An 18,305-nucleotide genomic window follows, 5' to 3' on the forward strand; every position below is an offset into this window, starting at 1 on the left:
AAATTTGATAACTGTTGCTTACTTAAGGATATCTCCTAAGTATATAAATACAAGATTATAAACTGTTGTAATTACTTCAGAACTATTAAAAATTTTAGACTTATGGTAAAATTGTTATGTATTTGTTTTATATGCAGGGACTTTGTCGAATTATCTTTTATACATTTTTCACTATAATATCTCTAATCATTTGGTTAATGATTGAGATCTGTAAAAAATTTCTATTTAAAATTTATGATGTCTTATATTAAGATCAGAATTGAGTAAATTTTCATCTATTATTAAATATTTATGATGTGCTTAACAACTATTATATAGTTGTAAGCTTTTCTTACAGTTTTTTATATAATATTAATACTAACCTCACTAGAATAGTATTAGTATGTAATTGCTTTAACCAGTTAACTGTGATTGACCAGTATAGGGGAGACTGGGCACGGTTGTGCCACTTTCTTTTTTGATCTGCCATAATTTTATTATTTACCAGTTAGCTGGGAGAAAAGTAAATTAAATAGTAATTGAGCATTTGTCTATGTGACAATACTGAAATATTGTCTTTAATACGATGGATTAGTAAAAAACTTAATATACAACAAAGGATGAGTATTACAAACCGTCCCTGGGAGTGTGGACGGTTAAGCATAAAAATATAAACAGGAAATGGTTTCTAACGGCTTTATCGTCAGGATAAAAGTCATACATACAGTCACAGTCACATACATTAGACCTGAATAAATTATCTAATATATCTATTATTATTATCTATTAAGTGGTAATAATTATTAATGTTCAACTTCCAGAAAATAACAAGTGATGTATCTGTATATAATAAACAGTTATTAATAAAAGAATCGAACATAAAAAATTACCTTTGACTCTATAAAAGTAATGCAATCTACGGATCATGTTAATGTAAGGCACTAACTAAAGCAATGATGAAACTTGTTCAACCAAGCACACTGCATCTTTCTCTCTCTGGACCCTATCTCAAAATCGGTATAGTTTAGTTGTTATGATGACTGTCACTACCGTACCCAGTCTCCCTACAGCTGATAGTACGGCGCACTAATGTCGATTGATTTCAGTGTAATCAGTATGTGCCGACTGCCGACGGATTGACGTAATTTACTTACGACACCTCGTTCCGTCCCCACGGTCCGTTCGCCTATGTTTTAATTCCGAGCAAGTGCCCTCGATGGCAAATTTTGCATAACTAGTATCAATTTATTTAAAGCGATAACCAAATCTGTTTGCTTGCAATTCAAGCAGGGGTCGAGTGCAATTACTTATTGATTATACATATTATGTAAATTTAAGAATCCCCCAACGGAACAGTTAAAGTATTCCATTTTTGCCATGAGTTCTAGATTAGAGATTGAAATTGTTTCGCTACAGCGGAAAGTACCAAGAGATTGTTCCCTGCAGTCGCAAATCCACTTTGTATTGAATTAAATTATTTTATAAAATTTGTTATGCGATTCGGATTCTAGTATGTACTTTTATAAGCTTTGAATGAAAATTGTCAAACTTGAAAATTCAGGTCTAGTTAATTTCCCGTAGGGTAAGTTATAGTAATCGCAAAAAAATCGAAAATGAAAATTTTTGCATTTCTCGACGTTTCAAAGGTTTCTGAATATTTTGGCATACCTTATAAAAAATATATGTGTGTGTATGTGTGTGTGTGTGTGCGTGTGTGTGTATGCGCGTGTGTGTGTGCGGATACAAATTTTCGTCGACGATTTCGGGAACACCGATCAACCGATTTAAATAATTTAAAAAACATTCGATTCGTATTGATAAGGAGACGTGCTGATTAGGTTTTGGCGGAGGCAGGTCTAGCCGTTCCGAAGATACGGGGCAAAAAGTGCCAAAAACGGTAACTCAGTTTTTAAGAGAACAAAGCGTCCGATTTTAATAATTCAAAAAACATTTTACTTGTATTAATAAGATGCAGAATTGATCAAATTTTCATGAAGGCAGGTTTAGCGGTTTCGGAGATCTAATGGAAAAAGTAAAAAAGATGCCATTTGGCGGTCAAAAATGATCGTTAAACATATCCACATCAAATTATCAGATATTTTATAGAGATTTTAACAATAAGTATAAATTTTGTTTACATTCCTATGGGTTCCGTACCAATGTTTATGATTAAAAAGTAATTTTTTGTCAAATTTATAATTTCTCAAAAATCTAATTTCTTCGAAGTAATTTTTTTTCAAAAATGTTAATCGTTTTTGAAAAAATAATAATGTTTGGTACGGAAGTTCCAGCAATGTGCCTTAAGGCACGATGTCATGCGCCCTACTAGTTTCACATTCAATTTGAAATTAACTATATGTATATATATACTTAAATTCTAAGTCAATAACAGGATTCGATCCAAAGATCCCTGTCGTGTGAATCGAATACGCTACTAAGTGAGCTACGCTCGCCACTAAATGAACTATAATGAAAAGCTTGTATCAGTTTTATTTCTAACTTCTTCACATGTTAGCAAATACTATACTCACATGAGCGATAACAATGACATAATTCATTTAAAAAAACATTTAATTAACATCATATTTAATAATTAAGCATAACACTGATTTTAATCATTTGAATTTATAATTATATTTGAAATAATTTCCAGAATCGCGCCAAATGGAGTCTCCGTCGTGTTACTCACCGGTGACCAGCGTGGGTCGTTGGGAGGGCAACCTCGGTCCAAGGAAGCACACGGTGCTCGGACTCGTCTGTGTCGTGTGCGGAGACACCAGCTCCGGGAAGCACTATGGAATTCTCGCCTGCAACGGATGCTCCGGATTTTTTAAACGATCAGTGCGACGGAAATTAATTTACAGGTATTGTTATATTAATTATCATTATGAATTAAAAACACATTACACGAGACATTGATAATGATAATATAACAAAGTGTAAGTGCAATTTGCCTTAAGGCAAGTGGCATACACTTCCCGGCATGTGTAGATAATCAACTTAATTAATAACAAAACAATATTTTAATTGTAACCGTGTATAAGTTACTGAGTTACTGTAAGGCAATTAGTAGTTTAAATGTGTCACATTTTTTAACGAAAAACGAACACGCACCTAATACATAAAAGGTGTATTTTTTTAAAGCGCCGCATATTATTCCAAACTTTAGTGAATTCTTATATTTCAACCACATTTTGCAGTATGTATTTATAGATAAACAAATATAAACAAGTGTGTACTACAATAATTTAGGACGTTTCTTTAAATCATAGGTTTCCAAACTTTCTTGTGTTATGTATTCTTATATGCTCGATTTGTTTTTTTTATTAACTTCTAATCTTACTAAAATTTAGTATCACATATTTAAAGTCGTAGACCGCTGCTTGAAGATCCACGGTCAAAAAAGTCCATCACCAATATTCTAAAAACAAGTAAAATTGTGAATTTTTTATCAACAATATTTGAAAGTAGAGGGAAATAGATGTATAACTAACCATCACCTTGATTCTTACGACGTCGCTATCAGGAGATAAAGGGCAATGTTTGAAAATCCATAACAAAAGTATTTTCTCTCATTGTTAGTTTTTTTTGGTTGTGAGCGCTGTCGTTTAGTTGAGACCTTAATATTATTCTTAAGTATACATTATTTAATTATTTTATAAAATGTATTGTTAATTTTATGTTAGATTAAACAGTTTTTTTATATAACCTTTATAAAAGATTAGGAACAATAAAAATGAACAGTAAAAAGTAGCAGCTAAAAAGTAAATTAAGTTAAAAAAAGCAATTTTACAAGAAATAAATTAAATAAATAGTTATTCCAACTCTGCTAATGAACATTTCTGACAAAATACCAAATCAATAAGGTTATATATATGCTATCCTTGTAAAAAATGTACCCATAAAATTTATATTTTGCATTGCTTAAATAACGAACCTATTATTTTACTTGTATTGACAAGATGAAAAATTAATCAAATTTTCATAAGGGCAGGTCTAGCGGTTTCGGAGATCTAACAAAAAAAGTAAAAAAAAATGCTATTTGGCGGTCAAAAATGATCATTAGAGATATGCACATCAAATTATCAGATATTTTATAGAGATTTTAACAATAAGTATAAATTTTGTTTACATTCCTATGCGTTCCGTACCAATGTTTTCCCGTTAGACAGCAACGCGGCGCTTACGCGCTTTATATTTTGTCTCTATGCAGTTAAAGTAGTACGATTGCTTTGAAAAACAGTTCAGATCTTCTAAAATATGTCAAAATAAAGAAAACATTTTTTTCCAAATAAAAAAAAGTAATTTTCTGTCCAATTTATAGTTTCTCAAAAATCTTATTTTTTCGAAGTAATGTTTTTTCAAAAATGCTAATCGTTTTTAAAAAAATAATTATTTTTGGTACGGAAAGTTCCAGCAATTTGCCTTAAGGCACGATGCCCTAATTGCCTTAAGACAGAATTCCACTTACATCTAGTTTTGTTTATCTTTGCTAGTGCAAGAGGTCAATCTGTCCTGAGGTACTTATAATTACGATCCGCGCTCCTTGGCCGCTCTCGGCCATCTGTCCGGGGTCAGCGCGTGCCGGGGGCATCTGTTTGATCGAGGCGTACTCAATTATATGTAATCCCGTACTGAAAAGATGCGTCTTCATGCAGCACATGTTGCTGCTGCGACAGGATAAAGCGATTTTCAGTTTTGTGTCCTTTATGATTTACCCCATATCATTTTCTGCATCCACGAAACGTGGAAGATTAACGCGGTTAAGTCATGTTTTCTATTTGATTCGTTTTTACTGGAAGCAATCGCATTCAGTCGACAATGGATTAAACGGGTACTTCACAAAAGCGGTTTCATTCAATCTTCATTGTTATATATTGTATGAACGATCAGACGAGATATTATTATATGTTATAAATTAGATTTTAATCGGTCATCAGAACTCTCTAGTTTGAAATAATTTACACAACAATTTAGGGTATAATTGCAGTCGACCACATTATCGATGCATCATCATCATCGACAAAAACTATCGACAAGAATAATAAATTATAATTATTAACTTCCCGTAGGGTAAGTTATTGTAATGGGCCGAAATCGGAATTGAAATTTTTACATTTCTCGACGTTTTGAAGGTTTCTGAACGTTTTGGCATACCTCAGAAAAAATGGATGTGTGTGGTGTGTGTGGTTGTGTGTGTGTAAGTGTGTATGTATGTATGGATACAAATTTTCGCCCACGTTTTCGGGCGTACGGATTAACCGATTTGAATGGTTCAAAAAACATTCGATTCCTATTGATAGGGAAAAGAGCTGATTAGTTTTTGGCAAAGGCAGGTCCAGCCGTTTCGGAGATACGGAGCAAAGAGTGCAGAAAATAGAAATCGAGTTTTTGAGAGAACGGAGTATCCGATTTGAATGATCTAAAAAACATTCAATTAGTAATGATTGGGAGAAGTGTTTATTAGTTTTTGGCAAAGGCAGACCCAGCCATTTTGAAGATACGGAGCTAAATATGTAGAAAATGGCAATTTTTGAGAGAACTAAGCGTCCGATTTAAATGATTCAAAGAACTTTCTGCTTGTCTTAACGAAATAATTGATTTAGGAAAAAAAAATTTTGTTCAATTTTTTTTTTTTTTTTTTTTTTAAGTATTTTGTATATCGAAAATATTTTAGATTTTATTTTTAATTCTGACTATAGTACTAATATACTTTACAAATAATTTCAACTCTGCAATTCAGTTTACATAATTCTTATAAATATTAGACAATTTTACAATATTTATAATAATCTATTAGAAAACATTCAGTATTCCACAAACATTTCGTTACGGTACGGGAAGTTCCAGCAATTTGCCTTAAGGCACGATGCCATAATTGCCTCAAGACAGAATTCCACTTACAGCTAGTTTATTATTTTTATTAAATGTAATTGTATTATTTAATGGTATTATTATATGCAACATAAATGAATATCGTGTCGTTAATCGTAAGCTGAGAAGAATAGATTTCCAAAAAACAACTGAAATTTCAAAAGCAAAATAATATTTTTTTAAGAATACGATTAAATAAATGATGTTTGAATTCAAGTACATTCATACAAAGAAACGTATGGATTTCCAATAAACTTATAAGATCTTTATTTTATGGGTTGAGATCCTAATCTTCATTCAGTGGAAAATAACTATAATACTTAAAAACTATGTAACAAAATTAACAGGACAAACAAACATCTTTTATTTATTATCCTCCAATATCTATTACCCACAGCAAATTTAAGATGTTGCATAAATATACATACACATACACACACACCCATATATATATATATATATATATATATTATATATATATATATAATATTATATATATCATAAATTTGTGTGTATGTGCATGTTATAAAATAGGTTTATGTACCATATTCTGTGTACAATATCCCAAGATCATAAAGATAAAACCGTTCGTATAGACAATCCATAGTTGATAGGAGTATGTTGGGCGTCCCCTGCGGGAATTGCGAAAATATATGGGAGTCACAGGTGCAAGATGAGGATCAAGCAATTCTGGCTCTTGTCTCAATGGTGTCGTCATGACATCTCTGATGTTTATTGATGGTGATTGAAAAAGTTTAAGAGATGTTTTTATTTTAATATTTTCATGCGAGAATATGTATTAGGGCTCAACCGCACCGTATATATCACGCGGCGAGACGTAAGGACATATAACGCGGCTTAAATGTCGCACACGAAATAAAAGATGAAATACATGTCACTTTGGGAAAATTGAGATTGTGATTGTCACAAAATATAATAAAATCTTTAATTCGATAGCATACCCCAATTTATTGTGTTGCTTTTTACACAGCTGTATGGCAGACTTTCTGCAAGTTCTACAAACTTTGTTACATGTTAGATATTTTTGTTGAACAACAAACACATCTTTAACTTATGATCAGAATGAATTTCTTCAGCACGAAGTAAGATGATATAACGCACTTTTTCTAGAATTTGATTGTAAAATAATGACCAATAGCTATGGTATTATTTTTACTTCATTTGGTAAAGAAAGAGTTTTTTTTCTCATTTATTTCTCATAACAAATCTGAACCTTTGGTTCAATAAAGTTATTTGCTGTTGGGTACATGTCGCTTAGAAATTCCCCCACTGAAGAATTTCCTTATATAAATATATTGCTTGTCAATTTATTAGATTTTGCGGCCACTTTTATTTCACTCTTCTGATGGTAACTTGTTTTTCCACATCTTTTATTAGTGTGTTTGGACGGTATTTGCTCTTTTGGTGATATTTCAAGCTTTATCCTTGATCACCTTTTGTACATATTTGATGTTTAGATCTCAGTGAATTGTGTCGTTGGGGACATACTGGGGAGCGTTTACTATGGCTCGAAATATTTTAGTTGTGCTTTTTGGGTGGTTTCTATATTGGCCGTGCTCGCACATGCCCACCCACAGCTCGATACCGTATGTCCACATTGATACTATTACTGCTTTTATATGAGGATCTTGTTCTCATATGACATCTTAGTGCTTCTTCCAATTCACGCGAGTGGAGTTCACGAAATTTGTTTGTCTATTTTGTTAAGGTCTAAAGCCAAACTGGTAGTCGGGAATTATTGAAAGCTTTTTGTTTATTCTGCTTAGAATTATTTTCTCCATTGTTTTTGAAAGGGCATTAGACTGTTTGGTCTGTACGATGTAGCTTCAGTAGGTGATTTTCCTGGTTTAAGGATCATAACAATTTCAAAAATTTCAAAACATTTCAGCCAATATATTGTTCTATGTATTTTATTAAATATGTATGTCAATAGAACTATGCTTCTCTTGGACAGTTCTTTGATCATCTTGCATGAGGAAGAGTTACAGCATCGATTCATTCTTATTTAGTATAAATTTAATTATTGGATCTCAAAACTAGTACAACAAGCTTTTCTTCGCTACTATAAACACCAAAAGTGAAACAATTCATTTAACTTAAATATGGGTTTTAATTTGAAGATGTAGTAATCACTGCCATAAAATGTAAATGTATCGGTAGTGACTTGAATCGTGTTTTTACAATTGTACAAACTAGTCTCGGGTTCGATCCCAACCTGGGCCAAGCTTGGTGTGAGGTAGAATGATTTCAAATTTCCACATGAGGTTATAGTTCTCAACTATGATCTTAAGTGAAAGATTTTGGGCATAGCAGCATGTAAATATATACTACAGCACTATTAGATATACATATATAATATATTCATTCTGCATATAAAAGGAAGGGTGGTTGATCGCTGAGTTGCCCTTTCAGGAAAAATATCTAGGTTAAGATCAGAAAAAATCAAAATACGTTATTCTGATTGTAGTTCAAATGAAACAAAACAGTTTGTTAAACCCAACCTTACTTCTATATTTGATCAGAGTATATCGAAATTTTATTCTAGCTATTACCATAGCTTCTAAAATTGTTTAAGCAAGCAAACATTGCCATTATACAAAATCTTTATATTTTTCAGCTGAATTATGTTTTACATATTTTACGTGTTACGTATATCTTTGTTATTTTCGGCTTTATAGAAGTAAATTGGATTTTCAAGAATACAGAACAGTACCCACATAACAGAAAAGAGCAGTGATAACAAATCTTACGATATCTCATAAATATGGCATTAATTTTCTCAATATACTAGAAGCCTTTTATCACAATTAAGAAACGTCCATATATTCTGTTCATTGATTTCTAATTTGCGTGTGCAATGGTGGGGTTCAGGTGGTTTAATTTGTGGACTGTAATTGATTTATCCTGTCATCATAAAAAGTGATTAAAACTACTATTTAATTTGTGATAAATATCCAAAACTCAATACTGCATCTTATTACTCTCATTCCTTTCGCTATATTGTACTGCTTATAAATAATCAATCTATTTACATAAGAAAACATATATTATCTCCTACCCCCTTGGTTAAAAAATAGGCTGGTCAAATCTTGATCATATAAGATTCATATGAGTAAAAACTGAAAAAATTAATTAATATTTTTGCGACTTACTAAATATTTTTAGTATTTATATGTCAGTATAAAATTATTATGTAAAAATATTTTATTGTATTTTAATTTCAGATGTCAAGCTGGTACTGGACGTTGTATTGTTGATAAAGCTCACAGAAATCAATGTCAGGCATGTAGACTTAAAAAGTGCTTAACCTGTGGGATGAATAAAGACGGTAAGTTTTGTTGTCTAAAATTATTAAATTATAAAATCTTTATGAATTCTATTATAAAAATTGCAATAATTTATATGTTAGTAGTATGCATTTTATTAAATTAATTTGGTCTAGTAATAGTATTAAAAAATATTGGTTGGGCTCGTCCGGGAATTGAACCCGGGACCTCTCGCACCCGAAGCGAGAATCATACCCCTAGACCAACGAGCCGGTATTCATACAATTAAATAGACCGATTATTATATTTCACCGAACAATAAAATTAATAAAAAATTGCTAGTTCTTAATTTTTTTACGAAGAGCTGCTTAAAATTTTGTATAGGATGTTCTGGAAAATTATTCTACAAATTTTAATTACTATTTAATTATTATAATAATAATTATTATTTTTATATTTTTTTCATTTTTACAATAAATTTTATTGATGCCGTATACCGCCAATTTAATATTTTTTCACAATGATAGTAATTCTCTACGAAAATAATTTAATTAAATGTAATGTAATTTTATATTGGGATCAATAATTGATAATATTACTGCGCCGTCTATACTTTGTTTAAATAATGAATTAATGAAAATGCACTTTATGAAAAATTACTGATTTCTATAAATAACTAAATACCGTGATGATGCATGAGCAAAAATGCATCAATATCTTTTGCGATCCACTTGTGTAAATATAAATTTTGAAATCTGCTACGCATGTTATTAAATGAAGTAATTGGTAATAAAATCCAATAGATGAGAGTATTTTTTGAGCTTTAACTAAATTACATATTATTATGGTCAATTTATTAATGTTATTTATTTATTATTACTTGACAATGACCAATCCAAACATTATATTTAACTTTTCGTAGAGTATGTCACAGTAATCGCAAAAAAATCAAAAATTATTTTTCATAAGTTTCTGAACATTGTGTCATAGCTTAGAAAAATAGATGATGTATGTGCGGATACAATTTTTCGTCAACGATTTTGAAAGCACGGATCAACCGATTTGTGTGATGATTCATGAAACATCGATTTTTATTGACGTGAATTGAATTGGGTTGATTGGTTTTTGGCAAAGCGGGTTTGATGATACGGGACAAAAAGTGCAAAAGTGGCAGTTAAGTTTTTTAGAGAACAGAGTCTCTGGTTTGAATCATATAAAAAGCATTTCACTTGTATTAATAAATTGATGATAATTTTGGGAAGACAGGTTTAGCAGTTTTAGAGATATAACAAAAAAAGTTAAGAATAACCCCTTTAGTATTCAAAAATGATCATTAGACACATACTATTAAATTATTCGATATTTTATAGAGATTTCTCTGATTACAAATTTTGTTTACTTTTCTATTGATTTGGTAAGGTAGGGCGGGGCTAGTTGAGCAACTTTTTACCTAAACGGATGTAGCTCCTCAATGAAAAGTCTCAATAAATTGCTATACGGCTTAATGGATTTGTTGTTTATCGCTTAACAAAAGTATTAATACTATTTTTTGGCAATAAGTAAAATTTAAAAACTACAGCTGTTTAAATGCAAAAAGTCAAGTATGCTCAATGTACCCCATAAGTAGGGCAAGTTGAGCACTAAGAAATTATAATGAAATCGTAGGTTCAATGTCGATTAGTGATGAAATAAAATTAGTTTTTGATAACCAGTTCTATATTTATAGTCTTTATTGACAGAGAAAACAAAGCTTATAGTAATTTTCTTTGAATAACTAATCAAAAGTAGAATCAACAAAACAATATCGTATCTTAGGAATTATTTTACCATTATATTCAGTATTTTTGTTTAAAATCATTATTTCTTTATATTAATACTCATAGACTTAGCTTAAATCTTAAAAATAATAATTAATTTCTGGGAGTTAATGGTAATTGTCTTAGTGACAGAACAAGTTTAGCAACTATGCTCAACTAACCCCAACTCGGAATTTCAAAATAAAAGTGAGTTTATAAAAAAAACCGTGACAATTATACCCAGAATCTCTGTGCATATCAAAAGTACCATAATTTTTTTTTTTTTTTTTTTTAATTTTATTGGCCTCCGCTTCACAGCATTTTAGCCACATACATTATTCATTTTATTCTTTATCATATTCTATACAATTCTTACATATGTATTCTTATACATTCATCATATATATACTTATCTCTTCTTATATCCTAATCTTCCATTCAATTTTCATTGTTCTTCTTTTTCTCAATATGTTCTTCTCATCATCCAAACCTCTTCTTCTTTTTCCTATTTACTTCTATTTTTTCTTGTATTCTACAAATTAACAATTATTTGGAAGCGCCAGGAGTCGAACCAGCGATCTCCGGCATGTGAGTCGGACATGCTGCCTCTGGGCTACGTCCGCCACAAGTACTATAATTATATGGAAGAATAACATTTACTTGATTAAAAATAAATTACATTTGACTAAACCAGACAAAAACTCGTGATGAATTACTTTTTTACTTTTTGATCTCAAAATAAACAAAACGCCCGTGAGCCTCACTCATTTGTCCAGCGGCCACTAGCGATCGCAGGATGTTTATTTCTTCCAAAGTTCTATCTTTTCGCCATATAATGCCTAAACAAACGGTGAATAGTTTTCGAGATATTTCGATTGCTCAATTGCCTCTATGCACCGCCCTACCCTACCAAGATTTATAATGTTTAACCGTTAAACTATGACTTAAAAGGCTAAGCAGCGCGAGCGCTTAAAAAAAAAATTAAAGTTGCAAAAAAAAAAAATATTCGAGAAAAAATCTATTTGTTCAAATTACAAACAAAATTTAAAGTATTTAAACATTTTAAATTACGGTACGGGAAGTAATTTGCCTTAAACACGATTTGCACCACTAGTTTAATTTTTTTATCAAAAATTTTTCCAGTATGATTTGTATGTAAATTTAAATGTAAAATGAAATGGATATCAAGTGACACATTAAATTCAATTTTATCTACAAAATCGAAGTAACTAAAGACCGACAAGCATTTAAATGTCCCAATTACATTTGGGTAGTTATTTGAAAGAAAGCATACATATGATGATGAAAGATGATGACTTCGATCATAGATTTGTGTTTTTATGGAAGGTGTTTGGCATGTGTAGTGTTGAATAATCATTGTTGCGATTAATGTGGTTTCCTCGCGGACGTTTATGTAACCCAAAGGGATAGATAATAGCAAATGTATCATGCAAATCGATTCATTATTTCGTCTCGCGCTGTGCCGCCACGCGCTGCTCGGTTCATGCTCGGTTCGTCGTTGTCGGCTAGTAGGTGTAGTGTTAGAAGTATCGAGGCAAAAGATCGATATTGGGTACTTTGAAAAGTATCTAATCAAAATATCGATGCCAAAAAAATATCGTGGCGAAAGTATCGATAGTACTCAATATAGAATTTTGAGTACTTTTCATAAAAATCAAACATAAGTGCAAGAAAGATCTAAAACTCATTAAATATTATATCACAATATTAGAATAAATTCTATTGCTTGTAATCTGATGTGTTAAATCAGAATCATTTTCAATATTGTAAAATTTTAACAGTAATTTTTCAATACTAATTTCAAATTCTATAATTTTTCAAAAAAAGACAAGTTATAATAGTTGATTATTTTTGATTAAAACAATATAATAGTCTGATACTATGTTCAAAAAGCAATACTTTTTAAGTATTTTTAAGCACAATCATATTTTTAATATTTTTCAGTGCAAACAATTGCCACAAGAACCAAATTAATTTATTATTTTCTTAAAGTTTTTTGCCCACTATACTGAAGAAAGTATTCTTTAGTTTTGTTGTCATTCATTCAGAAAAGGTCAGTTGAAATCCGATTCCTAAAATATGTTCATAATGTGCACAAACTGAAAACGAGACATTTTAAGATTCACGTACCACAAAGAAAATATTGCTCTTCTGTTATTTTTTAAATTGTTTATTTAATTTTTAATTTACAAGTACTTTACTTCAACTTACAATTCACATACTTTTAGAAAGAAAAATAATAAAACGCATTGAAATCGATGAGTATTATTATTTGAAATAATTATATTTTGATTCTTTTTTACGCAAAATACTAATATATTGAAATTGATGAATATTATTATTTGAAATAATTATATTTCGATTCTTTTTTACGCAAAATACTAATATATTGAAATTGATGAATATTATTATTTGAAATAATCATACTTCGATTGTTGAATATGTTTTTATAAAACATTTTGGTACTTTAAAAAGGCGTTTCATTTTACAAAAGAGTAATAAATAAACATCTTTATTTATTAGTGTGGTCATATCCATTTTAGGTTTTTGAGCAATAAATTCTGAGACTAATGACCCTTCGGGATCATTTTTTGACACTTCTCTGAACAATTATGACCACCTAGAGAGACTATTGCATTGCATTCGGCAAAATGGTTGATTTTCATAGTTGGTCGATAAGTGGGGTTCATAGATTACGCTGTAGATTCTTTTTGAGTACTATCGACGTAAAAGATCGATATTGGCAAATATATCGAGCTAAAAAATCGATACCAAAAGTACTCACTATCGAGTATCGACCGCAAAGTATCGATATTTACTCAGTACTCGATATTTCGTTCTAACACTAACTGTAGGTGTAGGTGTCGTGTAGGTGAGCCTTCGCTCTCTCGGCGTCGTTCTCCCGCCGTCGGTCGACCGCTCGCGTACGCTCTCGCACCGATGCACACCGCCCGCGTGGTCGCCGACGGGCGCGCTAATGAGCGCACATGCAAATGGGGAGAGCGCGACTCCGACGTTGTTAAATCCTCTTTTTCTCTTAACGCCGACACGAAACAATGTTCACATCGCCTCTTAATCGACCCAATGCGTTCGTCAAACGGCTGTGAAAAACTCTCTTTACTGCTTTGATGTCTTTTTTATCCGCAAAGCTATTCTTTGTACCGCGTGCACATGTTCTTTTCGACGGTTCATCCAAAAAGCCAGGGGTGCGTGTGCTGTTTACTAAAATCACATCAATTCGACGTGATATAAATGCTTAACGTAGCATTAATATTCTCTAATCAGATGCATGCACATCAAGATTGTTTTATTGTGACACGAACATTCATTTGATTTGACAGAAATAGGGCAGATCGAAATAGATTGGTTTTGTATTAAAATTAATTTTAACAATTCGGTAAATTGGGAATCAAACAAATTGTATACATACTATTATTTTTACGAAAAGAAATTGTTTTTATAATATAATGATGATTGACGAATGACTTGGAAATAAGTAAATATAAAATTTTGCATATTTAATCCTATTTTGAATAAGCTTGTCAGTGTGCTCATTAATAATTCAGATGACTCTAGGTCATTAAACTATTTGGTTTTGATATTTTGTAAATATCATGTTCTGATTTTACCCAGAAGTTAATAATAAACGTAATCGTTTTTTTTTTAGCTGTACAGAATGAAAGGCAGCCCCGGAACACAGCAACAATTCGGCCAGAGGCTTTGCACGATTTACACGGCGAACAAGGACGAGTTTTGCGAGAGGCGGCGGTTGCTGTTGGCGTTTTTGGGCAAGTATAACTTTATGCTTAAAAATTGTTTATTCGTTATGTATTTCTGTAATACTTTTAAGAGCTTAAGCAATTTGAACACTTCAAAATTCATATTGACAACATGGAAGGCCTATTAAATTTTTGGAAATGTTGAACCTGTTTTTGTCATGTAACGAAAAAGTGCGAAATATGAAAATACTTTATTTGTTTTACAAATTATAAAATTTTTGCTTTATCTGTAGAATAATACTCAGAAATTTTTCAGTAAAAATCTAAATATTTGCTGAAAAATATAATACGTTTAGATCGTTTGTTTTTATAATTTTCGCAATTTTTGTATGAATTTTCAGTGTTTTCTGATTGAATATACATAATAAAAAATAATAGATATTTTAAAAGAAATTGAACTTATTCAAAAATATTTATTATTTTGTTTGTATCTCTAGTTTATTCCGATTTGAAGTTCTATTTTTGTTTCAATTATTTAATATTTGCTTCTGAAATGGGATTTTCCTGCAATTTTCTACTGTCAAGCAACATTTCATTTAATATAGGGTAGTGCGGTGCACAAAGGTTCAATTTGACTTTGAGCAATTATATTGAGAAAACCAAACCAATTATATCCAACAAATAACACATGTCAAACAAACAACTATCTTTCTACGTTCAGTAAAATGCCAAATAGTAAAAATGTTTGCTATTTTTTATTTTATACACCTTTGCCAAAGTAAAGGTTCAGTTGATAACTATTTTTTGAGATTTCGGTGGTGGACCTTTTCACTCGCGGACCTTTAAGCCCCGCTTTACCTTACTCATATTATATTTATAATGTATTAGTCATTATATTATATTCCAATACACATTAATTAAAATGTATTTAAATTTTGCCAGACATGATTAAAATAGGTCAATGACATTCCTGAAGTCGATTTTACCATCGTTTTTTAATGAATAACACAAACTCAAATTTATATGTATATGGATATATAAATATATGTGTATGTGTACATGTCCAAGGACATAATGAATCAATAAATAGATTAATTGTTCCAGACGATGACACAGAAATGCAAACAATATCATCTGAATAAATAATTCGATCGTTTTCTTCTAATGGCTTTTTGCTTGAATGCTGTACTACCTTTGATTGACGTCGTAAAGTTAAAAAAATATTTATCTCGATTTTTTTATATAAAATTCAATTACAAAAATATTTTCTTACTTTTACCTTATTGGGTAAAATTATATTTTTATAGGTCGTTAAATTCGCATTTTGAATGAACAAATCTTAATGAACGGCGATTATATTATACCTATGTGTTTAGTATTGATTGTGCTTAATTATTATAGATGAGTAAAGTTTTAAAATATTGCTTCAAGATTTGGATTGGAAAATGATTAAAAATTCGAATTTGTTATTGTAATATTTAGTTTTTTAGAATTTTAATTTTATATTATTAATTACATTTTTAATGAAAATTATTGGAAAATCTTGAAATATGTTCTGCAACAAATACGAACTCGTACAGGAGTGTCACTTATGCGGAAAACATTCTCGTAGCAAAAATGTTAAAATTATCTATGTGGCTTTTTATTGTAACTAATACCTAATTAATACAGGTTATTCAAATATTGCAATGAATTTATATAGCTGTTGCTAATTACGGTTTATATGTTTTATTTTTATCTATTAAAATTTATATTTATTACACATAATTTTTATAGATATTTCTTTATTTCCTAATTTTATTTTTAAACTCAACAAGAAAGCGGAATAAAATGGGATTGCTAGGGGGTAAACAGATCCAATGTCTTATTGTCAATTTTAAAGGAATTTGACGAAATCATAGCTACATTGTTCAACCCATGTCAAATAAAAATTTTATTGGTACATTTTTTAACTTGCCGTAAGGTAAGTTATAGTAATCGCAAAAAATCAAAAATTAAAATTTTTATATATCTTTACGTTACAAAGGTTTCTGAATATTTTGACAATCCTTAGAAAAAATGAATGTATGTATGTGTGTGTATCTATGTATGTACGTGCGGATACAATTTTTTGTCGACGTTTTTGAGAACACGGATCGAATAATTTGAATGATTCAAAAAGCTATCGATTCCTATTAATAAGGAGACGTGCTGATTAGTGTTTGGCAAAGGAAGGTTCTGCCGTTCCATAGATACGGGACAAAAAGTGCCTAAAATAGTAATTAAATTTTTGTTAGAACGGAGCATCCGATTTGAATGATTTAAAAACATTTTCTTTGTATTAACGAAATTACTGGTGAAATTTTTGGGAAGGCAGGCATAAAAAACGTGAAAATCAATGCCATTTGGCGGACAAAAATAATCATTAGACATATGCACATCCAATTATCACATACTTTATAGATATTTATAAAATATAAAATATGTGATAATTGGATAATTCGATATGAAGATATTAATAAAAAGAACAAATCTTGTTTACAACGCGCGCTTCGATATTTTGTTTCTAAGCGTATCCGGATTGCTTTGAAAAAATGTTTAATATTTCAAATTCCAAAATATTTCAAAGTCTAAAAAAAACAAATTTTTCAAAAAGGTCAATTTTTTTTTCAAAAAAGTCAACCGTAGTTCGCAACCTTCTTTAAAAACAAGAATTAATAAGATAATAATTTCCGTAATAAAATTCAATCTCCATATTATAATTTGTACCATCATTACGTTCAGTATTATATTATATATGGACTTGATCCGAGGATCTCTGGCGTGCAAGTGGGGCACTGAGCTACGTTTTTTACTTGTATTATAGTATGTGTATATTTATATATGTGAATTAATTACAACAAACTATTAATATTACCGGTAAAAATAAAAGACAACATTTCCACAGACCGCCTGCAAGCCTGGCCAGCATGAGCCTGCAGACGGGCCGATACAGCGCCACGAGTATATTGTCGCCTGCGATGTACTCGGCAAATTGCACGCGGGCGTCGCTCGCTCCGGAGCCGAGTCTATCCTCCGGTAGCTCATCCACGCCACCTCCCCGGAACGCTTTCGATAATCCGCCGACGCGATCGTCGAATGCTGATTTCGACGCCGACGGTAAGTTCATTTCATATATTATAATTCGATTTTAATTTGAATTGATGAGTCTTGAATTTGTATGTATTGTGTTTTACTTGGATCAAATAATCCAAATTATTAATAAAAAGCAATATGCTTTTTTAAATATGATTTATTGTCGACGTTTTGGAACTATGTAGTGTGTACGTTGCATCTTCAGGATGTCTGGACACATTAAATATATAGAATACATAGGTACAATAATTTTAAATTTACAGTAACATGCGTTTCTTTGCGTTCTTTATTCATATTCGAAACGTATGGAAGACGTATTAATTTTTTCTCAACACATATTCTTTTTCTTTTTAATAACAGATTAGTTGCCGGGTAAAAAAATCTTTGTCTAATTTGAATGACAAAAAATCATTTATTTGTAATGACGAATTGAAGAACTGATTATATTTTTGGGAAGGCAGCCTCAGCGGTTTCGAAAATCCTATAAAAAAATAAACTAGTTGTGTATGGAATCG

The 18,305-nt window shown here is 30.7% G+C and overlaps 1 protein-coding gene and 1 non-coding gene across 2 annotated transcripts; one reads left to right on the forward strand and one right to left on the reverse strand.

The window, feature by feature from the left end:
* Positions 1-2,632: 2,632 nt before the first annotated feature.
* LOC113366945 (photoreceptor-specific nuclear receptor-like) lies at positions 2,633-17,814 on the forward strand (the record flags this gene model as incomplete). The annotated part of the gene is made up of 4 exons (XM_026608589.1): positions 2,633-2,843; positions 9,099-9,202; positions 14,625-14,745; positions 17,603-17,814. Coding segments are annotated over 4 exons (648 nt in total), but the record flags the coding sequence as incomplete, so codon positions are not given.
* Positions 9,341-9,412, reverse strand: Trnap-cgg. Its single transcript has one exon. It is a non-coding gene; the product is annotated as a tRNA-Pro (tRNA).
* Positions 17,815-18,305: the final 491 nt, after the last annotated feature.

Source organism: Ctenocephalides felis, unplaced genomic scaffold (assembly GCF_003426905.1).
Source record: "Ctenocephalides felis isolate EL2017-DRISC unplaced genomic scaffold, ASM342690v1 CF-g0.4_SCAFFOLD_00641, whole genome shotgun sequence".
NCBI lineage: Eukaryota > Metazoa > Arthropoda > Insecta > Siphonaptera > Pulicidae > Ctenocephalides > Ctenocephalides felis.